The 25,289-nt window shown below is 55.4% G+C and overlaps 1 protein-coding gene across 1 annotated transcript in view; it reads left to right on the forward strand.

Moving 5' to 3' along the window:
• The window catches only part of GLTSCR1 (glioma tumor suppressor candidate region gene 1), a 34,013-nt gene that overhangs the window by 8,021 nt on the left and 703 nt on the right, over window positions 1-25,289 (forward strand). The window contains exons 3-13 of the mRNA XM_006898700.1: window positions 742-807; window positions 3,136-5,079; window positions 6,027-6,203; window positions 16,273-16,887; window positions 17,034-17,214; window positions 17,477-17,586; window positions 18,939-19,000; window positions 21,161-21,309; window positions 21,896-21,990; window positions 22,095-22,197; window positions 24,893-25,287. Coding sequence (XP_006898762.1) covers window positions 742-807; window positions 3,136-5,079; window positions 6,027-6,203; window positions 16,273-16,887; window positions 17,034-17,214; window positions 17,477-17,586; window positions 18,939-19,000; window positions 21,161-21,309; window positions 21,896-21,990; window positions 22,095-22,197; window positions 24,893-25,287 — 3,897 coding nt within the window. The remainder of the gene's footprint in view (window positions 1-741; window positions 808-3,135; window positions 5,080-6,026; window positions 6,204-16,272; window positions 16,888-17,033; window positions 17,215-17,476; window positions 17,587-18,938; window positions 19,001-21,160; window positions 21,310-21,895; window positions 21,991-22,094; window positions 22,198-24,892; window positions 25,288-25,289) is intronic.

Consider the following 25,289-nt stretch of genomic DNA (forward strand, 5'->3'; position numbering starts at 1 on the left):
TCAACATACAAAAATCAGTTGGATTTCTCTACAGTGACAAAAAGAATACAGAGCCAGAACTAAGAGAAACAATACCTTTCACAATAGCTGATCACAAGATTAATCTGGTTTCTGAAGCTGTAAATTCTTCATTAAGTCAGATCTCCAAGGTAGTTGTGGATTTGAACCAACAACCTTTCAGTTAACACCCAGTTGCCTCCCACTGAGCTACCAAGGCTCCTTTTTCTGGGGGCTAGGAGACTAAAATCAGGGCATGGCAGAACTACGTCTTTCTCTGTCTCTAGAAGAAAGGGACCCTACTGGTTCTGTGGATGAAGCGTAGAGCTAACTGGACAGTTGAAGATGTGACGTTATGCTTCCGTAAAGGCCTGGGAGACCCTCAGGGGCAGTTCCACTCTCTCCCTCAGGGTCCCTGTGACAGGAAAGTCCCAGGCTCTGGCAGCCCAGACAGCGTCTGAGCTTCTAGCTGCTTCTTTAAATGCAAGCTTCTCCTGTGTGTGACTCCATTCCCTGTCTGCTCTTCTCGTATTAACACCCCTCAGGATAAATTCCGGTTAGAACTGCCCTTTCCTGGTATGGGCTCTTTAACTGATCTCACATGACATAAGACTCAGACACCTTGGGTTCTGCCCCCCACCCTCTACCCCTCATCTTTTTCCTCTCCTGTAACCCCAGATTGCTTTCTGCTTGCCTGCATCCCTGTTGACCTTTGACCTGGGGCGGGGCGGGGTCTTGTTGCAGCTTGACAGCGATGACCTCCTGGAAAACCCCGGGGAGGCCCAAAGTGCCTTCTATGAAGGTCCTGGGGTAAGTGGTCCAGGCTGCAGCCAGTGGGGGCTCTGACGCAATAGGGAGGGTTGGGGCTCACGCCCGGAGGGGCTCAGAGGGCAGGGACCTCTCCACTGAGCAGCATGGGGGGAGGCAGCAAGCAGTGAAGGAACAGGGGCTCTGGAAGGCATGTGCACAGGCCTCAAGTTTCTACCTGTATAATGAAGGCAAGGAGGTGGGCAGAGCCCAGGGCACGAGACGTGCATTGAGTCCCCATTGTGTGCCCATCTCTGTGCCAGGTCTTTTAATAAGTGACTGGTAGATGCATAGCCCCCACCCCCACCACCCGCCTCAGCACACCCCTCCCCGCCTTCCCTCTTCTCCCCCCAACTTCTCTCCCCCTTCCCTCCTCCTATCCTTCCTTCTCTCATTCATTTCTCTGTTGCTTATTCTTCATTGTTGTAACTCCTGCTTATTCACCATTCACAGTCTGCCAGCCCTTTGCACTACCAAGGGGTTTTCCCCACATAACGCGCCCTTGTAACTAATGTATGCATATAACGCTCCTGGTGCTCATTGGAAAGTAACTCGGGAGGGTTTGAGTGTTGAATCCTCCCAACAATGGTAATATCTCAGTTTATCTTTGGTAACTGGTGCCAAGTGTTGTCAAATCTATTCCAATTCATAGCACCTCCATAGGACGGGAAAGAACTGCCCCATGGGGTTTCTCAGGCGGTAATCTTTCATCGGAAGGAATCCTGGCGGTACAGTATTTAAGCACTTAGCTGCTAACAGAAAAGGCCGTGGTTTGCATAAGAGATGTGGCAGTCCGCGGTCATGAAGACTGCAGCCTCAGAAGCCCGATGGGGTGTCTCTGCCCTCTCCTGGGGGCCACCATGAGCAGTGGGTTTAGATGTGATAATGGGGTTAATCTTGACAGTATTTTCTTCCAGGGCGTCTGGTATTAATAACATCCCAGATTAAATCCGGAAAGTCTACAAACATGCACTCTCCTCCTGTGATCAGTTTGATGATCCTGTTTTTATCTCAGCATCACAATCATTATTATTCTTCCCATGATTATTCTCTGTCATCATGGTTGTTTGTTACTGTCTCTGGGGGACCCAGTCAGGGTCTCGGCACCTTCTATACAGCATCGTCCCTCAGTCCCACCTGGCATATTTTGTGGTCACCTTTTCATAGCAGATAAAGCAAAGGCTTAGTGGGGAGAGGGGAGGGCGGCCAGCAGCAGCTGTTTTTAAACAGAAACTTAGTAAGCGCCCCTTGCTAAGTCAGCAGTCACCCTCCACTCCTCCTGTCCGAGCCCCTTGCAACACCTGCTATGGAGTCGATTCTGACTCAAGGAGCGCCCCCACGTGTGTCAGAGTGGAACTGCACTCCACAGGATTTGCATGGGCTAATTTTTCAGGCGTGAGTTGCCAGGCCTTTCTTCCTAGGCACCTCTGAGTGAACCAGAACCTTCAGCTTTTCAGTTACAGCTGAATGCCTTGAGCATCAGCTCCACCCCGGAACTTGCAACCTTTAGCAAAACTGCTCCTCTCACTGGATTTGTCTGCGCTGTGTCTTCCATGCAAAAGTATGTCTTTACTGTCACGGGACCCCCGATGTTCATCCGAAGGCTCTGGGGTCAGGCGTGTTGCCGATTCCAGAACTGTTCTGATTTGGGGCAGGTGACGGCAACGTCAGTGTGACACACGCACTCATCCTCCTTCAGCTTGGGAATCACGTGGATAAATGCTTTCCCTGGGTGTTGTGAAGAATTTGGTGGTTCTCGGAGCACTTAAGACAAAATCATTTGTTCAAATAACATGCTGCTAACATGCCAGGGAAAATGAAGCGCCTCCCCGGATGGACTGTCACAGCGGCCACCACAGAGGACAGAGCACAGCAGCCCCTGAGGGCAGAGCAGGCCGAGTTGTGTTCTGAGTTGGGGCTAATTTGGTGGCGCAACAACACGGAGTGTGGAGGAGCCTGGTTGGCACAAGTGGTTTGCGCCTGGCGACTGACTGAAAGGCCGAGGTGCAGACTCACTCGGCAGCACCATGGAAGAAAGGCCTGGTGATCTGTTTCCCATAAAGGTCAGAGCCAAGAAAACCCTGTGGAGCAGTTCTGCCCTGTGACACATGGGGACAGTGGGAGTAGATTGGCTGGTGGGTATGAGGGGAAGCTGGGGCCAGGCTAGGCCAGTCCAGGCTGCATAGCTGACTGCTGGGGGAGATGGCCTTCGAACCCAGGACTGGCCACTTTGGTGCTGTCTCTGATACTCTGGAGCCAAAGCATCCACCACTCCCGCTATGAGTTTGCACTAACTCGCCTCTTTTCCTTCCTACTTCCCCTGGCTTCCAGCTCCATGTCCAAGAAACTTCTGGCAACCACCTGAACCCCGAGCCCAGCCAGCCAGCGCCCAGCGTGGACCTCGACTTCCTGGAAGATGACATCCTGGGCTCGCCCTCGGCTGGGGGTAGCGGTGCAGGCGGTGGGGGCGCTGACCAGCCATGCGACATCCTCCAGCAGAGCCTCCAGGAGGCCAACATCACGGAGCAGACGCTGGAGGCTGAGGCCGAGCTGGACCTGGGCCCCTTCCAGCTGCCCACCCTGCAGCCAGCGGATGGGGCCGGCCCAGCGGGGACAGCGGCCGTGGCCACAGGGACGCAAGCCCTCTTCCCTGGCGGCGCCGATCTGCTGGGGCTGCAAGCGCAGCCCACCGTGCTGGCCCACCAGGCCCTGGTCCCACCCCAGGACGTGGTCAACAAGGCCCTGAGCGTGCAGCCCTTCCTGCAGCCTATGGGCCTGGGCAACGTGACATTGCAGCCCATCCAAGGACTCCAGGGCCTGCCCAATGGCAGCTCGGGGGGCGCTGCCACTGCCACACTCGGCCTGGCCCCCATTCAGGTGGTGGGCCAGCCCGTCATGGCCCTCAACCCGCCCGCCTCCCAGCTCCTCGCCAAGCAGGTGCCTGTCAGTGGCTACCTGGCCTCGGCGGCTGGCCCCTCAGAACCGGTAACGCTGGCATCAGCTGGCGTCTCATCCCAGGGAGCCGGCCTGGTCATCCAGAAGAACCTGCCCGCTGCTGTGGCCACCACGTTGAATGGGAACTCTGTGTTTGCAGGGGCGGGGGCTGCCACGGCTGCAGCCACCGGGGCTCCCTCGGGACAGCCGCTGGCAGTGGCCCCGGGCCTGGGCGCGTCGCCTCTCGTGCCAGCACCCAACGTGATTCTGCACCGCACGCCCACGCCCATCCAGCCCAAGCCCGCCGGTGTGCTGCCCCCCAAGCTCTACCAGCTGACGCCCAAGCCCTTTGCCCCAGCGGGCACCACGCTGACCATCCAGGGCGAGGCAGGGGCCCTCCCACAGCAGCCCAAAGCCCCCCAGAACCTGACTTTCATGACAGCAGGCAAAGCGGGCCAGAACGTGGTCCTGTCGGGGTTCCCAGCACCCGCCCTCCAGGCCAATGTCTTCAAGCAGCCACCGGCCACCACGCCAGGGGCCACCCCACCGCAGCCCTCCGGGGCCCTGAGCAAGCCCATGAGCGTCCACCTCCTGAACCAAGGCAGCAGCATTGTCATCCCTGCCCAGCACATGCTGCCCGGCCAGAACCAGTTCCTGCTGCCCGGCGCCTCGGCCGTCCAGCTGCCCCAGTCGCTCTCCGCCCTCCCGGCCAACGTGGGGGGCCAGATCCTGGCGGCCGCAGCTCCCCACGCCAGCGGACAGCTCATCGCCAACCCCATCCTCACCAACCAGAACCTGGCCGGCTCGCTGAGCCTGGGCCCCGTGCTGGCCCCCCACTCCGGGGCCCACAGCGCTGCCCACATCCTCTCAGCCGCCCCCATCCAGGTGGGCCAGCCGACACTCTTCCAGATGCCCGTGTCCCTGGCTGCGGGCAGCCTGCCCACGCAGAGCCAGCCCGCCCCGGCTGGCGCCACAGCCACCACCGTCCTCCAGGGTGTCACCCTGCCGCCCAGCGCCGTGGCCATGCTCAACACCCCCGACGGCCTGGTGCAGTCGGCCGCCCCTGCCGCCCCCGGCGAGGCCACGTCCGTCCTGGCCGTGCACACGGCCACCCAGGCGCCCCCCGCCGTCAGCACGCCGCTGCCCCTGGGCCTCCAGCAGCCACCGGTGCAGCAGCCCCCGCAGGCCCCGACCCCGCAGGCCGCCACGCCGCAGGCCACCACCCCGCAGCCCAGCCCAGGCCTGGCGTCCAGCCCCGAGAAGATCGTGCTGGGACAGCCGCCCACAGCCACCCCCACGGCCATCCTCACTCAGGAGTCCATGCAGATGTTCTTGCCCCAGGTAGGTGGGGGGACGGTGAGGGGCTGGCCAGGGGACAGGCAGGGTCCAGCCGGTGGCTCTGCAGGCAGCAGCAGCAGCAAGGAAGTGGGCAGTGTGGTGCTGGGGCGCTGAGGCCGGGAGGGGGTGTTCTGTGTTCAGTGACACCGGTGCTCCAGCAGCCGGAGTGCCCAGGAGCAGGCCCACGTGGCAGAGGGAACAACTGAGGGACTGACGGGGAGCGACTGAGGAAGTGACAGGCAGGGGGAAGCTGGCTGATGACTTGGTCAGCTGCCTGGATGATGAGGAGAGAGACGGAGAGGCTGCCTGACAGACGGATGAGGTGAGAGAGACTGGCTAGCAGATAAGAAGAGCAGCGGCCGATTGACTGGTGGACGGACAGACAGACAAGGAGAGGGACTCACGGGAAAGGAGAGAGACAGATAACGGGAAGTTATGACATATTATGTTATATGCCATAGAGTTGCATATGACTCATAGTGACCCTAGGTGCAATAGCTCTGAACCCTGCCCTATTATAATAATGACAGCAGAAAGACAGAGCAGGGTTACAGAGGTAGCAAGAGCTGGCTGAAATAGTGACTACTGGGTGGATGGACAGAGGAGGGAGACAGACTGGCAGACAGAACACGGACAGGAGGAGAGGGTGGCTGAGTGACTGATAGACACTGACAAGGAGTGGAACCAGCTGGACAGGGAGGCTGGATGGTTAGATGAGGACCACAGGGGAGGCAGGGGTTTGGCATGTGTCCAAACATCCGAGCAGGAGCGGTCAAGGACATACAGACAGACAGTCCAAGGTAGTAGCCTCAGGGTGGTGCCCAGCCTTGCCCAGGCCTCGCCCAGGCCTCTTGGGCACCTCCCTCCCAACCTCCCCCTGTTTTGCAAGGTGGTTGGGGGGCAGAAGGAATGCAGGGGGCTTTCTGACCCTTTGTGGGTGCCCATTGCAGGAAAGGAGCCAGCAGCCCCTCCCCACAGAGGGCCCCCACCTCTCCGTGCCCGCCTCGGTCATAGTCAGCGCCCCACCTCCCACCCAAGACCCAGCCCCGGCCACCCCCGTCGCCAAAGGAGCTGGCCTTGGCCCTCAGGCCCCTGACAGCCAGGCCTCCCCGGTTCCGGCCCCCCAGGTAGACACACCCCGCCTCCCCCACCCCAGCTCAGCAGAGCTTTGCCCCCCGCACCCGGCCCTGCCTCCCCGCTCCATCCCCCTGCTCTCAGCTGCCCGCCTGCCTCTGTCTCGCTGCCTTGGGAACTGGGGCTCCTTCACTCTCTGCAGTGTCTTCTGAGATATGGGGTTCATACTCCAGGCAGAGAGACATGATACTTGGGGGACCCCATCCGGGAGGGGACCCCACCAGGGAGGGGAGTGGTTACATTTAGGTGCCGTCACGTTGGCTCCCCCTCGAGCGCCGACCCCTGCCCAGCCCCGCGCCGTCCTCAGGATCTCGGCAAGTGAGCACATTGCCGCGGTCAGTGTGTTGGTCCTTCTCATCGAGGGTCTTCCTCTCTTGCACTGACTCTGCTTTATTTACTAAGAGGTGTCCTCCAGGGACTGACCCATCTTGATCCTGCGCCCTAAGTCCATGAGACCAAGTTATACCATCCGCCTCTAAGGAGCTCTCTGGCCACCCTTCTACCAGGACAGATACGTCCACTTTCCCGTCAGCGTGTGTCATGGTCCATGTTCTTTGCCCGCCCCACAGTCAAAAGACCTCATCCGCTCTTCTGGCCTCGTGACCTGGAGAGATACGGAAAGGTGTCTGGTGACCATCATCCTCCCTGCTGGTGTTTCCAGCCCCTTCTTTCCTCCTAGGACAACTCCTTGTCTTCATTTTTAGGCAGTGCGTGGGGGTTGTGGGGTGTGTGTGTGTGTGCATGCGCGCGTGTGTTGGAGTCTGTGGACCCATCACAGCCCCTTTGACAGAGAAGAGCCACCCCACCGGGCTTTTCTCGGCCACCACCCTTACAGAAGCATTCTGCCAGGTCTAACTTCTGCAGAGCCGATGGTTCAAACCATCAGCCTTTGCCTTCACAGCCGAGCTCTTACGCACGGCGCCAGCGAGGCTCGTCCCCTCGGACCCAGGCCCGAGCCCAAATCCCCCGCGGCCGGGTCTGTTCTGAGACTGCACAGACATCCTTCGGGGTTTGCGGGGTCTTTCGTGGTCTGGTCCATAGAGGATTGCACTGCCGACTTGGAATCCTCCCCTGGCTCCTCGGGGAAGAGGTGGGCAGTCTCCTCCCGGGCCGTTTACAGCCTTGGGAACCCAGCAGAGCGTCAGCTGGGAGTCAGTTCCGGCTTAACGGCAGTGAGCCCAAGTCATGTTCTGATCTTTTCCCAGAAGATCCCTCCACCGTGAACATAAACTCAGGCCTGAGTGAGAATCCCCCTCTCCCTCCCTCCCTCCCAACCCCGGTGCTCACTCATTTTCCATCATTGTGCTGGACAGTGTGTGTCCTTTGGCGGCCACTCTCTGGTTCACCATGGTTTCTGGAGGGTCACCCGCGATGTGGCATCAGGACTCCGTTCCCCTCGTGGCCTAGCAGTGGTCTGCTCTGTGTGTTACGTGGACCGCCCTGTCGACCCGTTCGTCGGTTAATGGGCATTCTGGTTGTTTGCGCTTTTTTTTTTAATGTTTGTGCCTTTTGATCTTTGTGAAAAATACTGCAAGATGCATAAGGGTAAAGAGGTTCTACTGTTCTTTTTTTATTATTATTGTATTATTTTTACGTGTACCGTCAAATCGGATCTGACTGGTACAGGAGGAGATTGCCCCTCCTTCTCCAGCAGAGCATCTGGTGGATTTGAACCGCACACCTCTGGGATTGTGTTCTTTTTAAAAAATAAAATACTAGTCACCAATTGATAAGATGATCTTGCACCATTATTAATGGGTTGCTGTGTGTGTGGAGCTCTGGTGGTGTAGTGGGTAAGGAGCTGCGCTGTCAGCCGGAGGGCCAGCCACGAGTCTGTTACAACTTGACAGCAATGAGGGAAAGATTATGTGGGGTTTAGAGAAACCTGGGGGGGGGGGGTCAGTTAGCAGGTGGTGTTGCTGTGCATCTCCATTGGTTCGAATCCACCAGCAGCTTTTTAGGAGAAAGATGGACAGTTTATAGCCTTAGCAAGCCAGCAGATGGTCAGTTATGAGTCTGAATCGACTCCTTGGATGAATTTGGCTTTTACGTATAGGGTAAGGTTGTAACAGGCAGAGAAGGTGTTCCTGGTGATACTCTGCTTAAAGCATTTGCCTGCTAAGCTGAAGGTCAATGGTTTGAACCCACCAGCAGCAGTCTGGACAGCCCTGGATGCTGGGGTGGGGGGCAGTTTTGCTCTCTCCCAGGGGTCCCTGTGAGTGGGACTCAAGGTCCCAGTGCTGAGTTTGAGTTTCTGGTTAACACAGAGTTCAAAAGTCTCTGCCCAGGAGGATTGATGCCTGGGCATCAAAGGAAGGCGTGGAAGCTGAGAACGTGAAGCCCAGAACCCAACTTTTCCCTTTCAAATCCTGGCTCTGCCTCTTACGAGCTCTCAGAGGGTTCTGTGCCTCAGTCTTTACTTGTAAAAATGAGATTGACAGTTATCTTCAGAGGGTGGCTGGGAGAATTTATAAAGATGGATGGTGAGGAGATTGAGATAGTTAACAGTTTTAATTTACTTGGCTCCACAGTCAACGCTTTTGGTAAAAGCAGCCAGGATTCAGGAGACGAATTGTACTGGGAAAGTCAGCTGTGAGGGACCTCTCAAGAGTACTGAAGAGCAATGATATCAGGCTGGAGACTAAGGTGTGCCTGATCCGGGCTATAGTCTTCGCAATTATGTGCTATGCATCAGAGAGTTGGACAGTGAATAGGACTGATAGAAAGAGGATTGATGCCTTTGAGCTGTGGTGCTGGAGAAGAGTGTTGAATATACCATGGACTGCTAGGAGAACAAACAGGTTTGTCCTGGAGAGGGTGAAGCCAGAGTGTTCCCTGGAGTCAAGGATTCTGAAGCTTCGTCTGACATATTTTGGGCATGTTGCAAGGAGGGACTGGTCCTTGGAAAGGGACATCATGTTTGGCAGAGTGGAGGGGAAGCGAAGGAGAGGAAGACCTTTGATGAGATGGATCGATTCTGTGACTGGGGCAGTGGGAATAAGTGCGTTTGAGATGGCTAGGTTGGCGCAGGATAGAACAGCATTTAGAGCTCTTGTACATAGGGTCTATGAGTCTTGTACATTCCGACTATGTGTCGGAAGCGACTCGATGGCACATAACAACAACAATAACAACAACAATAACAACAACAATGTGAGGAAAGTGCAAAGAACAATGCTGGAAATGTTCACAATCCCATGTAAATCTTAAAACACACCACCGCCGCCGTTACCATTGATTCCAGCCCCTGGCAGAACAGAATAGACACAGATACATGAGTTGTGGAGCCGGGACCAAGCTCCGTACCGTTTTCTTGGCCAAGATCTTTTTGGCGGCAGATCACCAGGCTTTTGTTCCGTGGCGCCGCCTGGAGGTTTGAACTACTTGCCTTTCTGTTGGGAGAGCAGCCCCCATTGGTCTCACCACCCAGAGACCCTTTGAATAGAAAAACCCCTCCCTACACATAAGCCTCGTCCTCAGGCCTTGCTGTGTGGGAAAACATGGGAGTTTCTAGAAATAGAATTGCCAGATCAGAGGGTGTATAGAGTACAGGTTAAAAAAAAGAGTGGAGAAGTGTGAAGCTGGCTGAGCCCCCAGAAGGGCTGTGCCAGTGAAGGCTCCCTCCCCGCCGCCTGCCACATGCCAGCCACCCTGCTCTTCTCGCATCCGACTTGAAGCTGAGCATGTTGTCTGCTGCACCTGGAGGGCACGGGGGATGGGATTGGCATTTCTTGGGAAACAATCCCCTCATACGGTGAATTTTTTTTCTTTTTTTTTTGTATTTTATTATTTTTTTGTGTGTGTGTACCGTCAAATCAGATCTGACTGGTACAGGAGGAGATTGTCCCTCCTTCTCCAGCAGAGCATCTGGTGGATTCGAACTGTGCACCTCTGGGATTGCAGTGCAGCTTCCTGCCACTAGACCACCAGAACTCCCTGGTAAATTTCTTTTTAAATGACCATAAAAATAATTGTATGGGGGAGCTCTGGTGGCCTAGTGGCAAGGAGCTGCAACTACAATCCCAGGGGCGCATGGTTCAAATCCACCAGGTGCTCTGCCGGGGAAGGAGGGACAATTTCCTCCTGTACCAGTCAGATCTGATTTGATGGTACACTCACACAAAAATAATAATTAAAAAAAAAATAATTGTATGCACTTTTAGAGATTTTGACAAAGAGAAACCAAATAAGTCAGATGACTGGCCCACAATTCCACTGGGCAGAAGCAACTTGAGATATTTTGGTATGACATCTTCTAAAAAAACCCCATATTTTTAAATTAACCATATGTTGGCACAAATGGCATGTGTGTTGAATGGTTTTTACAAACCACACACAACTCTCTCATGGGTTAGTTTCCTTTGAAATAGTCTGTAACTTGAAAAATGAGAAAAAAAGAGGAGGGAAATATATAACCACCACAGGCACCCTGATGGTGTCATGCATAATGCATTGTGCCACTGAGCAAAAGGTCAGTGGTTCAAATCCTCCAGCTGCTCTGAGGGAGGAAGATGGGCCATCTCCTCCCATAAAGATTTACAGCTGCAGAGCCCCAGTGACGGACTCCAGGAGCCAGACTTGAGCTCCAGCCGTGGGTTTCAGCATCACAGCAGCAAGAAGCCACCGTGGTAGATGACACACTGATGGCGGTGGCTAGTTACCTAGTGCTGTGTGATGGCTTTCAAGAAGAGAAATTTATTTCTTGGTCGGAAAGGATAAGTCTAAACCAGGGTCTTTTTTTTTTTTCTATAATTATATTTTATTAATTTTCATAAACATTTACAGAGATTTTGGGCTTCCACTCATTCATTGTTGCACTATTCTCTCTACCCTCCTCCCAGTTTGTTCTTGTCCAAATGCCACAGTGCTTGTCAAAGCCAGTTCTGATTAATCTTCTTTGTCAGTGTATCCTTTGCCATTCCCTATCACTCCTCCCTGAGAGAGACTTCACCCTGAGTCATAAGGAAAAGGGGACGGCGTATTCTCTTAGCTACTTCCTGCTGAAAAGGGACGCTGTGGGTTTCAGGGTGAAGATCTTCTCTCACTACTCTAAAGGGCCCCTTTGGCAGTAGGAAACACATAGACTATTATGGAGATTGATTTTGGAATTCAGATGCACTCTTATTGATTGTGCTTGGCTGTACATGTACATATCCTTCAAGATGTATCATGGGGGTGTTGCAACCTAGAAGACACAAATTTGACTAACAAGTTATAAGTACATGAGTCCAAAAATTATGGAAAAGTAAAAGAAAAGATTCTTTCATTGTTTTACAAACCCTCCCCCAGGTCCCCTCCACCATGCAGCCCTCGCTCTAGTCTCCTGTGATGACAGAAATACCCAGTTACATCTCTCTTTTAGACGATTCTCTCCCTCCTCTGCTTCAGTGCAGTATACATTATTGAACCCATCTTACTCAGTGTCTCCCTAACCCCAAGGACAGTCCCATTCTACAACAGTGGCATCATGTAATATTTGTCCTTTTGTGACTGGGATATTTCACTCAGCATAATGTTCTCCAGAGTCAACCATTTTGAATAATATTGCATGAGTTCCTTGTTTTTCAATGCAGCATAGTATTCCATTGTGCGAATATACCACAGCTTCTCTAGCCATTCGTTTGTTGATGGGCACTTAGGTTGTTTCCAACTCCTTGCTTGGATGTCAGCTATGGTCTCTTCAGGGTATATTCCCAGTAGTGGAATTGCTGGGTCAAATGGTATCTCTATTTGCAACTTTTTGAGAAAGCGCCATACTGCTTTCCACAGGGGTTGCACCATTTTACACTCCCACCAACAGTGAATCAGGGTTCCAGTTTCTCCACAACCTCGCCAGCATTTGTTGCTTGCTGTTCTGTTAAATTTTGCTATTTTGACTGGGGTGAAATGATATCTCATAGTTGTTTTAATTTGCATCTCTCTTAGGGCTAGGGATTTTGAGCATTTCTTCATGTGTTTGTTAGCCATCTGAATGTCGTCTTCGGTGAAGTGCCTGTTCATATCCTGTGCCCATTTTTCTATTGGATTATTTACCTTTATCTTGTTGTGGTGCTCAAGTATTTCATAAATTCTGGATATAAGTCCCTTATCTGATATGTTATTACCGAATACTTTTTCCCAGTCAGTGGCTTCCCTTTTTACCCTACTGGAGAAGTTTTTGGATGTGCATAGGGATTTGAGTCTTAGAAGGTCCCATTCATCTATGTTATCTTCTCCTGGTTGTAGGTTTTCCAGGATACTGGGAAGACTGTTTATGTTGTGGATTAGGACTTCTAGTGTTGTTCCTAGCTTTTCTGTAATGAATTTCATAGTCCTTGTAAACCAGGGTCTTGACAGGTTCCCTGGTTCTGGGCTGTGCCCTTGATTCCTTGGCTTGTACAGGAACTGAACCTGGTGGTGTTCTTCCTCTGTGTGGGGATAAGGAGAGAGAGAGGAGAGAGAGAGAGAGAGAGAGAGAGAGAGAGAGAGAGAGATGGGGTATGATGAGTATGGGTGTGGATTAGATGGGCGAGTGTGGGGTTGTGGTATAGGTAAAGGGGTGACTAGGGTGTGTGACTGTAGAGGGGATGGGTATGTCTGTGTGTGGTGTATAGATTGTGTGTGGTGTGTGGGGTGGGTCGTGGATGCAGTAGGAGTTGGGGGGTACCGGTGGTGGATAGATGGCCGAGTAACTAGATTGTGGGTAGGTGTGTGTGGTTGGGTGGGGGTGGGGACAGTGAGTGAGGTCCATGGGGATATGTGAGTGCGGGGTGGGGTGTCTCTCTTCTGTTCTCTGTATAACTCAGAAGTGACTTGCGCTGGGATCCACTCTCCATGAGATGAACAGAACTGACTGATTACGTTAAACCAAAACCTATTGCCATCAAGTCAGTTCCAGTTCATTCACTGCACCCACGTGGTTTCCAAGGTTGAATTGCCAAGCTTTTCTTCCGAGGCCCCTCTGGGTGAGGTCAAGCCACACGCCTTTCCATTAGTGGTCATAGGCTTAGGTGTACGCATTGCCGGGGACCCCTCACCTTGGCTGGAAAGGTGACATTGCATGGCGTTATGTCACGTTACAATTATATTACATGAATAAGTTTTTTTTAAATGACATGTACCTTCTATGTTTGTTTGCCAGCTATCCCTCCAACTCCCAGAAGGTACTTTTTGAAGCATTGCTAACCTCAATTTTAATCTTTTTTTTTCTTTCCCACGCATTGCTGTAAAAGAAAAAAAAGACAGAAAACCAACACACTGGCATAGCACACTTACAAAAATACCTCCTGAAGGGAGGGAGCAGCTGGCAAACAAGCCTGGAAGGCTCTTGGCACACAGATGATGGCACGAATGCAGGTTCTGTGACACTACGTTGCCTTCTGGGAGCTCTTTACATTGTGTGATATTACATTCTGTGAAGTCACTACATGATATTCCGAACGTAATCGGCTGTTGCCACAGCCTCCCGATTTACCCACACAGCTGGGAGCCACGGCCCGGGCACGCTGGCATGAGGAACCATCACGTGCCGTTACGTTTTGACACGTTTTGTCCCCCCCGCCCCCAAATCTTTCCAGCTCTCTGTGAATATACAAGCCAGAAAGGGTATCAATTGATCTTTCTCCCCTAAGAAACTTAGAACACATGGGCCTGGTGGCACAGCAGTTCAGGTGCTTAATTGGGACGTGAAAGGTGGGCAGTTGGAAGCCACCAGCAGGAGAAAGACGTGGCAGTCTGCTTCTGTAGAGAGCAGGCTTGGGAACCCTGTGGGGTGGTTCCGCTCGGCCCTGCGGGGCCTGAGTGAGGATTGGTGAGGGTTTAATATCGCTTTGCTGTTTGCCCCAGAAGGGAGCGAGTTAGACGCAGGAACTCGCATTACCCCCGGGGAGCCCTCGTCTGTAGCCTGTCAGGGTCCCCCCTCATGTGTGGGTGTGTCTGCCTGACTCCTTCCCAGAAGCTTCTAGGGCCGTGGGAATCAGATCAAAGGTGCATCTTGAGCTTTTGAAGCTGTTGCTGACTCTTCTTTCTCTGGAGAATGCTATGCAAAAAGGCTGCTAATCAAAAGGGTGATGGTTCAAGTCCTTCTTTGGAGGCACTTTGAAAGAAAGGCCTGGCTGTCCCCTTCTGAGAGATCACAGCCGTGGAAAACCGTCAGGAGCCCAGTTCTGCTCTGATACACGCGGCTCAGCCAGCGTGAGCCGGAGTCAACTCTGTGGCAGCTGAGAAAGGAGAGCTGGAGCTCCTTGAAGCTCCCAGAGCCCCAGGGGCCGTAAATGCAGACCGCCCTCGTCACCTCGCAGACACGGTGCTGTTTGCCAGCCGACGGTCTGTGACAGCCGTGCGTCAAGCCAGCCTTGTTCCCCACGAGCTGTGCTCATGTCCTGGCACCGCGCCACACTCCAGTAATTCTCACAATCCTCCAGCCTTTCTCCGTATCGCTGGCGCTGACTCTGTAGACTGTCATCGAGTATCCTCCTAACTCTCAGATGCACCGAGCAGACGCCACGTTCCTGTAACTCGCCCTGGGGGACTGAGCCCGTGGTCTGCGGTCAGCTTGGAGCCAAGCATCTTTGTTAGGCCTGTGGATAGCTGCTTCCTGAGGTGACGGTGAATGTACAGGAGAGTGACTGGGACCTGAATTAGGAGCGCTGTGCAGACAATTCAGTAAGGGAAGCAGATTGCCAGGCCTTTCTTCCGCTGCACCCCCAGTCGAGTTCTAAGCACTAACCTTTAGATGCGTAGTCTCGAATAGACCGTTTTAGATCCTGGCGTCGTTTGTGATTACGGAGCTGCAGACCCAGGAGCCTGCGCCCTCCAGTGGTTCAAATCCACCAGCTGCCCCACGAGTTGAAGGTGGACAGGCACCTCCTGGGCAGTTTGCAGCCTCCGCAGTCGGCTCTGCGTGGACGTCAGTGCGCTTTTCCTCTGCGCGCTGAGCTCAGCCCCGGTTAGAGGCCAGGGGCCCGTGGGATGATTATGCATCTCTTCCCATTTCATCTCTTCGGCCAGTGGCCGCTGCCAGGGCTCGTGCTGGGGCACGTTTGCCTTGTCTTGTCCCCTGCGTCCCGTTAGGACCCGGCTCATTCTAGCACAACCTTGTGGTGACTGACGCCGTCTTCAGAGACCCCATTTCCAAGCCAGGCCATGCTCGCAGCGTCTGGACGCCCTCCATGGCCCCCCCTTAGTCAGTCTCAGGGAGGTGACCCCTGGGCAGGGACCCCGAGAGGCAAGGCTCTGGACCTCTGCATTCCAGGTGTGCTGGCCCAGATGTCCCAGACTGCTGCCTTTGCCAGTGTCTCCTGCACCCTCAAGCCCACACCTGCAGGGACTCGGGGATGGGGCCCCTGGGACACTTAACTGGGACCACGACTGCAGAGCCCCTCGTGGGATGTGCCCAGTCAGCCTGCCCTCTGTCGGCTCCCCGGGGCCCTGTGTCCCTGAGCCCTCCCAGGCCATGCGTGTGGTTCCTTGGGGTTAGAGGACACTCAAGGGGGGGCAGGTGCTGGCTCGCTGCCCGTCACCCCTGTCCGCTGCTATGCTGCCGCCCCCGAGCCTCTGCCTCCTCCGCTCAGCTGGTGGGACCCCCACTGCTGCCACTGCTTCCCTGCTCCCACCCCCACCCCATGGGGTGCCTTCATGAGGGTAGGGGTGGGGAGGATGAGAAGGGACAGGAGAGGAGGTGGGTGGGTCAGGGGAAGAAGAGGCGGAAGGGGTGAAGTAGGGATAAGGACGGGAGCCCACAGGTGGGAGACAGGTGTGGAGGGGTGAGGTGGTAAATTATGGGGATCAGTGATGGCAGGCATGAAGTTAGGGGGGCAGGTAGAGAGGATGTGTGAAGGACCAAGAGGTGGGGAGATGAAGATGTGGGGGTGAAGTCGGAGGAGGTAGGGAGAGAGGACTGGGTGGGGTGAGGGGAGGAGAATAAGAAACAGGTGGGGGCATGGGGGGGTGGCTGGAGGGAACAAGCCCAGTGGAGTCCTTTTTCATGACAGGGGCACTGAGAAAGAGGGGCTGGGGTCTACAGTGGCCTGGGGAGCCAGTGCTGGTTCTAATTGACTCTTCTTTTCCTCCCTACCTTCCCAGATCCCTGCAGCAGCTCCGCTGAAGGGTCCCGGCCCCTCCTCATCCCCGTCGCTACCTCACCAAGCCCCTCTGGGGGACAGCCCCCATCTGCCCTCCCCACACCCCGCCCGACCTCCCTCCCGTCCACCCTCCAGACCCCACTCTCGTCCACCCTCCCAGCCCCAGAGCCTGTCTCGTCCACCCTCTGAGCCCACCCTGCATCCCTGTCCCCCACCCCAGGCCCCCCCAACTCTGCCCAGCATCTTTGTCATCCAGAACCAGCTGGGCGCCCCCTCATCTGCCAGCACCCCAGTTCCCACTGCCCCAGGCCCACCCCAGCCCCCTCTGCGCCCCCCATCCCAGCCCCCTGAAGGGCCACTGCCTCCAGCCCCCACCTCCACCACCGTGGCCTCCTCCTCCGAGACCCCCACCAGATTGCCAGCTCCCACACCACCTGACTTCCAGTTCCCACCCAGCCAGGGACCCCACAAGCCCCCCAGCCCTCCACCACCAACCCTCCACCTCGTCCCTGAGCCCACAGTGCCCCCTCCACCGCCTCCTCGGACCTTCCAGATGGTGACCACACCCTTCCCGCCTCTGCCCCAGCCGAAGGCTCTTCTCGAGAGATTTCACCAGGTAACGGAAGAAACAAGACCATCACCGAGCCCCTTCCCTCTGCAGACCCCTGTCCTGCTCCCAAGTCCAGCCAGCACCCCTCCCATGTCCTGGTTCAGTGTCCACTCCACCCTGTGCCCCCACCCCTTAACCACCTGTCTCCTCAGGTGCCGTCTGGAATCATTCTCCAGAACAAGGCCGGGGGGCCCCCTGCCACCCCGCAGACCTCCGTCAGCCTGGGGCCACTCTCGAGCCCCACTGCCTCTGTGCTGGTCAGCGGACAGGCCTCGTCCGGGACCCCCACCGCCCCCAGCCATGCCCCTGCCCCGGCACCCATGGCCAGCGCAGGTAGGAGGATGTAACCCATGCAGGAGAGAGGGGGCCGGAGGTGGGTGGCTGGGCTGGGACAGGTGGGACCGTGAACCTGGGGGTGCACACAGGATGAAAAGCAGACCATCAGCCAGGCCGCCTCCCATCGGGGCTGCTGAGCTGGTACAGCTGCCACAGCTGGGTAACGAAGAGGGAGTGGCAATGGGGCTCCCGGGGGGGGCACGCGTGCCATTTCACATGCCAGTGAGCCCTGAGCCCTGTCTGCCCCGCCCCACCCCAGGCCTGCCTCCTCTGCTTCCTACCGAGGGCAAAGCCTTTGCCAGCAACCTTCCAACCCTGACTGTGGCCAAGGCTACCCCGTCCGGGCCAGGGAAGTCCTCCGGGCTGCAGGTAAGAGGTCCGCGGGGCAGGGCAGGGGGCAGACAGGAAACACCGGAAGTGTCGGTCAGGGACAGCTGAGACCCAGTGGGCAAACGTGGATGACATTCTCATCCAGTCACAGATGACAGGGCTGCAGGAGCTACCAGTGACAGTCCCTGTCAGGTGACCCTGGAACCAGGCAGAGATGGGGGAGGAAAGCGAGGTGCCGAGAACAGCCATGCTCATCAGGTGGCATCTCGTGCTCTAGAGCGGTGACGGGATGGGCAGGTGGGATGCCAGGGTCCATGAGACACCAGTCAGGTGACATCCTGGTACAGACAAGAGGGACAGATGAGGTGCCAGAACAGTCAGACAGTGTCACACGACATTCTCATCCAGTCAAGAAGATTAGTGTGATAGACAGTGCAGTGAACCGCTCGGTGCAAGCCAGGGGGGACAGCAGTCAGGAATGGGACGAGTGAAAGAAAGCCAGGTGGTGGGTGAGACACCAAGAGAGTCCCACAAGTGGGACGTGAGAGAGCAAGACCACAGTGTGTGAGATGGGCAGAGTAAGACACGCAGACAGGAGGAACAGGAGACACCATGAGAGCCTGCCTCAGACGGGGCCAGTGGGGCTGTCATCCTAGGGCAGTGTGGAACCCTGGAAGGACCACCAGAGGCAGGAGAATCCAGGGAGGCCCAGAGAGGCCATACAGAGACTGAGGGGGCGAGGAGAGAGACTGAAGCAGAGACCACCCTTCTGTCAGAGATGAGAGACGACAGAGGGGAGCACGTGAGGGAAAGGAGAGGGAAGGAGGGTCTTGAGGGTGGGCCCCACCAGAGGGACAGCACGTGGGCAGAGGCGGAGGCCCAGAGAGGCCATACAGAGACTGAGGGGGCGAGGAGAGAGACTGAAGCAGAGACCACCCTTCTGTCAGAGATGAGAGACGACAGAGGGGAGCACGTGAGGGAAAGGAGAGGGAAGGAGGGTCTTGAGGGTGGGCCCCACCAGAGGGACAGCACGTGGGCAGAGGCGGAGAGGAGAGACTGGAGGGAGAGAGGGAAGCCAGGTTTGAGGGGAGGGACTACAGAGCCAGGCATTGTGGGGACAAAAGTCACTGATAGGAAAGAGGGACAGACACTAGAAGGCAGACAGGCACAAGGATGACCCCTGGGGACACAGGGGTCAAGGTGTGTGGAGTCAGTGGCCGGGCCTGCTCCTTCCCCATCTCTTCTCATAGCCTAGCCGGGAGCTGCACCCGGACCCACCTGGGTGAGATGCCTGCTTCTTGCTCCACCTTTGTCCCAGATTGGAGGGGGAAAGGGGGCCACGGAATCAAGGAAAGGCCTCCCCATTGTTAACAACTCTCTCTCCTCCTCAGTATGATAGCAAGTTGAGCAGCCTGAAGAAACCACTCACACTTCAGCCCAGCAAGGAAGCCTGGTGAGTTGATCTTGTCCTTACTCCAGCCCTTTCTGATATTTCATTTACTTCAGCACCTTCTCAGAGGCCAGAGAGGGCTGTCAGGACCACCATTCAAAAGTCAGGTTCTGATTACAACCATCAGCCCTACCTCTTGTTAGTGTTTTAGGGCAATACTTTTCCCCTCAGAGATCCTCAGTTTGCCCCTCTGGAAAATGGACTGGTAGTAATATTCCTCCAACAGACTCTTGATCAAAAGGGGGGGAGAATGAGGAACAAAACTTTACATTTTCCTGGAATCTGGAATTTCTGGAACCCTTGAAGCTAAACAAACCCTTCTGAAACCATTACCCTGAGATCTTTAAACCATTGACCAAACATAAAAAATCTCTGAAGATGTCTTTAAACCAAATACTGAAGTAGTAAAGAATGTCTGCCTAGATGGTAGATCGAGTCGCCTGTAAATGAAGGCATTGACAGCAGCAACTTGAAAGATGAGAACGGAAACCTGGGGGCCTGGGGACAGGGAACGTAAGCGCACCAGGGAGGGTTAATTTGGCGAAGAAGGATGAGAATGAATGGGTCACACAGCTTAAGTCATTGAACTCTCCATGTGGCATTGCTGTGGATATTTTCAGCACCTTGTTTTATTTGTTTTAATGGTGGTGATACTAGCGGTGGCACCGTTGAGGATCTAAGGAGACCGGTAAAGAGCATTCCTGTGGCCCCACTCGGGTGCCAGCTCAGCATAGCAGGGACTTGGCCCCTCAGCATCTGAAACAGGGCTGCGTGTCACCAGTGCCTGCTTTCCTTGAGTCAGCGCGGGTGGGAGTGTAGGAATAAAGGGCCTTACGTTGGGCACATGGGGATCGGGCATGGGGGACACATTTTGGAGACTGTAACGGATAGATGTGTATTCTGAGGGTTAAAAACGAATGGTTGGAGAGGTAGATGTCTGGGTGGGGATGTTTGGGTGGGTGAGTCGCTATTGGGATGAATAGTGGGTTATGTGGACAGGGATCTGCGAGGTGTATGAATTGCGAGTCTTGTGGGTGGATGGATGAATGAAGGATGGGGGCATTTTGGGATGGACAGACGGGTGATGGATGGAGGTCTGGTGAGTGGGTGGACATGAATGATTGATGTCTGGATGGGTGTTTGGGTGGATAACTGGGCGATGGATGAGTGGGTGGATGGGCGTGTACATGGAGGTCTGGTGGGTTTGTGGAGATGAATGATAGATGGATGGCTGGGTGGATGGATGGATGGATGTGGGGCTGGCTGGTGGATAGACGGTGGACAGATGGTGTTTAAATAGTTGGACAGGTAGAGTTGAGTACTTGGCAGCCCTCCAACCTCTCCTGCATTCCTTCCACTCAGAAAGCTCAAACGCAGTACTGTCTAGTCAGAACCAACTCCTAGCTGGCTCTCCGGATTTCCGAGACTGTAAATCACACAGGAGGAGATTGCTGGGCACTCTGCAGAGCCGCCGGTGGATTCGAACTGCCGGAGGAGTGTGGCCTTTGGTTCAGCAGTGCAGCCTGCCACGGACTGTGTCATCAGAACCCCACGTGTTGATAAGCACGGTGCCCAGGCCTGTGCGGGTTGCTGGGAACACAACCCTAAACCAGACAGAGCCTGCGGCCCCATGAGGTGAAAAGCTGCTGTCTCGAGAGAAGCAGGGGACAAGCACGAGACAGACGGGGCAGCTGAGGCAGACAGACAGACCTCACCGCCTGTCAGAGTGGGGAAACTGCCTCTGCCCCTCCCTGCCTGCCGCCCACCTGGGGCAAGGTGGGGACAGGCTGACCCCTGGCTGCAGTAGCCAGTATGACATAGCAGGAGTTGAGACTGGAGCGGGGCTCCCAATTCTGTCCCTTTGCAGAAGGCTTTCCCCTCTGGAGGCGAATGCCATCTGGTCTCTGAGCCTCAGTTTTCTGATCAGTGAAATGGGGATGAATGATTATGACACTCCATTTCTTACCATTGTCAGGAATTCAGTGAGGCATTGTAGACACACCCAGCAGACGTTCATCATGCATCATCCCTCCAAGCGCCCACTTCTCCTCGTTGCTGTTAAGACCTCCTGGTGTTGAGGGTCGGGATTGAATTAGTCCCCCACCTCACCACACTGCCTCTGTCTGTGTGTCCATGTCCATGTGTCTCCCCCCAAACTCTCAGCTTCCTGGAGCATTTGCACAAACATCAGGGCTCCGTCCTGCACCCCGACTACAAGACGGCCTTCCCCTCTTTCGAGGACGCTCTGTACCGCCTCCTGCCCTACCATGTCTACCAGGGCGCCCTGCCCTCCCCGACCGACTACCACAAAGGTGAGGCACACCCCAGGGTTCTCCCCACAGCCCGCTGTTGCTGCAGCCGGCCCACGCGTGCTGGGGGATTTGGAGGGTGGCAGAGGGGAGAGGGAGAGGCACTTGGCCTACCGTGCACACCACGCCCTCCATCACACTGAACTCAGCCCCAGGTGTGAGCTCCGTGGTGTGTGTGCTCAATGATACGTGCACATTTGAGTGTGTGTGCAATGCCCCGGTGCTTGTGCAATGCCCTAGGTGCGTGTGCATTGTCCCGGGTGCATGTGCAATGAGCTGGGTGTGTGTGCATTGCCTTGGGTGCTTCCTGGGTGCGTGTGCAGTGAGCTGGGTGTGTGTGCATTGCCCTGGGTGCGTGTGCAATGTACCGGGTGCTTGTACAATGCCCCAGGTTTGTGTGCATTGCCCCGGGTCCGGGTATGTGTGCAGTGCTCGGTGCTCCGTGCACTCGCCCAGCCGTGCGCCTCACACATGCGCTCAGCAGCGTGTTGGTCAAGGGCGGCCGAGCCGCGGCCCCAGGAGCCCTGCCCAGCGCAGGAGTCCATCTGCCCCAACGCCCACATCCCGGGTCCCCTCTCTCCCCGCACAGTGGACGAGGAGTTTGAGACGGTCTCCACGCAGCTGCTGAAGCGCACGCAGGCCATGCTCAACAAGTACCGCCTCCTGCTCCTGGAGGAGTCGCGGGTAAGGTTCCGCGCCACCGGCCTCTCACCAGGAGGACCCTCCCTGCCTCCTGGCCCCCACCCCTGCCAGGACGGGCAGCTCACTCACGCCTTCCCTCCACGCAGAGGGTGAGCCCCTCGGCCGAGATGGTGATGATCGACCGCATGTTCATTCAGGAGGAGAAGACCACCCTTGCCTTGGATAAACAGCTGGCTAAGGAGAAGCCAGGTATGAAAGGGGTGAGGTGGGGGGGCGGGGAGGAGGAGGGACAGCTTCCTTATGGGATGTGGAGAGGCACCACCTTTGGCTCTCCGCATTGGACCTGCTCTGACATGGGAGGGTTCAGTCCATCCACAACATGCTCTGAAATTAGTTTAGTCCCTCTGCCTACACTCACACATCCTTGTGAGCCCCCGAGGCCTGGGATAGCAGGAACCTACTGGCTTCCCCTCAAGGAGTTAGAAAAGCCCAGGAGTAGGGCTGGGATGAGGGACACACAGGCTAAGGTGGTCCTCCCAGGTGCTGATGCTCACAGGACCCTGAGAGTGGACGCCTTCTTAAATGCTTCCTCCCGTGTGGAGCAGTGGTTAGAGCTAAGGGCTGCTAGGTGACAAGTTGGCAGTTCAAAACCCCCACTTGCTCCTGGGGAGAAAAATGAGGCATTCTGCATCCAAGGAGAGTTGCTGCTCAGAACCCACCCCCCACACACACACACACACACACACATACCACCACCACCACCAGGGCAGTTCCACTCTGTACTGCAGGGTCTCTGGGCCAGAATCCACTGCACGTTGTTGAGTTTGGTTAGGAGCCTCCCAGTCCCTCAGGAGGAGAGGAGTATGGTTGAAACCAAACCACTGTGTTTCTAGAACATTTCCAGAGTCCTCACCCACATTTAGCGCCAACCTGTGCGTTCTTCCTATGGAGGCCTGTTCCCTGCTTCCTTCTCACGGGCCCAGACCTTCAGCCCTGGGCCCAACTTGTGTTGTTTTGTTTTGTTTTTAAAGTTATAATTGGTACTTAAAGGAAAACTGGGTGCAAACAAGGTGGCCGTGTGGACAGGGGACAATTCTGAGGTTTGGTGGTGAGGAGTATGGGATAGCATGGTGGTTAGGGGTGTGGCTCAGAGCCGGACCAACCACAACCCACATCCACTGCCGCCAAGCTAATTCCAGCTCCCGAGACCCTGTGGGACAGAAGTATTCCAGAGGGTTGCCAAGGCTGTGAATTTTCATGGGAGCAGACTTCCTCCTCCTTTTAAAGGACTGGCTAGTGGATTCGAACTGTCAGCCTTCTGATTAGCAACGGGATGCTACTATCAGAGCAGCAGACCACTGGGATTCAGATCCTGGCTCTGTCACTTGCTGGCTGTGTGACCTTTTGCAAGTTGTTTCACCTCTCTGTGTAGTGGGCGTCATGATGCCAGTCTTATATGCAGCCCCCTATCTGAAACCCTTGGGTCCAGGTGTCCTTTGTAACTCTTGCCATTCTAGAAAGGAATCGAGGTGCCTGGGCTGGGGCTTCTCATTTGAAGTTGGGTCAGGAGGCCACTCTGTGATCAAGCACATCCGTGTTCTTGCAGTGAAAACAGTGGTCATTCAGGCTAAATGGACATGCCAGACCAGTGGTAGCCTCACACCATTCCTCTCAGAGCAAGGGGTCCTGGTGGTGCACCAGTTAAGCAGTTAGCTGCTAACTAAAAGGGTAGCAGTCCCAGCACCCCAGGAGCTGTGCGGGAGGAAGGCGATGGCAGCCTATACCTGTAGAAACACCAGCCTAGGAGATGCTGGGAGCAGCTGTCCTCACTCTGTCACACGGGGTCACCCCGAGTCAAAAATCAATGGCACCCAACACTGCCACCTGGCAGATCAAAATTTGACACCAGTCAAACCAAATGATACTGGAAACCTTTCTTTCCTTTTTGTTATTTTTGCAATTTTTTAAAGAGAAAAGCTCCCTAGGTCTCTCTGCAAAGATTAAGACCCTGCGTTCCATTCCAAGAGCTTTTGCACTGGGGAGTGGCTGAGGACCTGAATTTTGTAGCCGCTGTAATTCACGTGGCTGTGAATGGCCCCGGGAAGCTGCTGGGGGGTGGTGCTTGTCCTCAAGTTGATTCCAACATGTGTGCAAGAGAGCTGCTCCGGAGGACACTGGCAAGGCCAGGCCTGTCTTCCGAGGTGCCTCTGGGTGGAATCAAACCACTGGTTTCTTAGCTTAGCCGTTTGTGCCGCCCAGGCACGTCCTCCCACGTGGCACAGTGTGGTTTAGCTTCCAGAGGCTCTCGGAGTTGTAATGAGGGGTTGAGCTCTGGTCTCTCATCAGAATTTGGTTAATAGAGAGGAAGCCCAGTGGTTGGTGTGCAGTTGATGCTCGGTGCACAGTTGTGGTTTTGGTGTTTTTTTTTTCTGTAATTGTGATTTGCGTGGAAGTTTACAGAGCAAATTACATTTCCTTTCAGTTATTCTTATACATTTTGTTGTGTAGCATTAATTACAATCCCCACAATGTGACAGCACTCTTCCCTCTCCCCCCCTGTGATTCTTGTCTCCTCTCATCCTTTCTTCCTCCCCTTCCCTGCATTCTGGGCTTTACCCTTGGCAAATGCCACTCTCTTGACCCTATAAGGTGAGTTATTCTAAGAGGTGTTGTTCTTGGCCATGTGATACGAATAGGCCTGTCTGTCGTTGGGCTGGAAGTTGAGGCCACAGGGGTGAGTTGTGTGCCAGGCTGGAAGGGTCAACGAGAGCCGTAATCTTAAGATGTCCCCTCCAGTTTCTGTTGGACCTGTAAGGCTGGCCGTTTTTATGCTCTTGGCCCACCTTGCCTTCTTTCTGTCCAGGGTCTGCCAGATCACTTTTAGACACTTGCCACCCCACAACCTTGACCTCACCCCCGGGTTCTTTGTCTCCTGGTTCTGCAGACGAGTATGTGTCTTCCTCGCGCTCCCTCGGCCTACCCATGGCAGCCGCCTCTTCCGAGGGCCACCGGCTCCCGGCTCACGGCGCCCCCTCGTCCTCCACGTCCGGGGCTTCGGCCCAGCCCCCTCCGCACCTGCCCACCAAGCTCGTGATCCGGCACGGCGGGGCAGGCGGCTCCCCGTCGGTGACCTGGGCCCGGGCATCGTCCTCCTTGTCCTCGTCGTCCTCCTCGTCCTCGGCCGCCTCCTCCCTGGACGCCGACGAGGACGGCCCCATGCCCTCCCGGAACCGGCCGCCCATCAAGACGTACGAGGCCCGCAGCCGCATCGGCCTCAAGCTGAAGATCAAGCAGGAGGCCGGGCTCAGCAAGGTGGTGCACAACACGGCCCTGGACCCGGT

Source organism: Elephantulus edwardii, unplaced genomic scaffold (genome assembly GCF_000299155.1).
Source record: "Elephantulus edwardii isolate Elephantulus edwardi_28Jun2011 unplaced genomic scaffold, EleEdw1.0 scaffold00236, whole genome shotgun sequence".
NCBI lineage: Eukaryota > Metazoa > Chordata > Mammalia > Macroscelidea > Macroscelididae > Elephantulus > Elephantulus edwardii.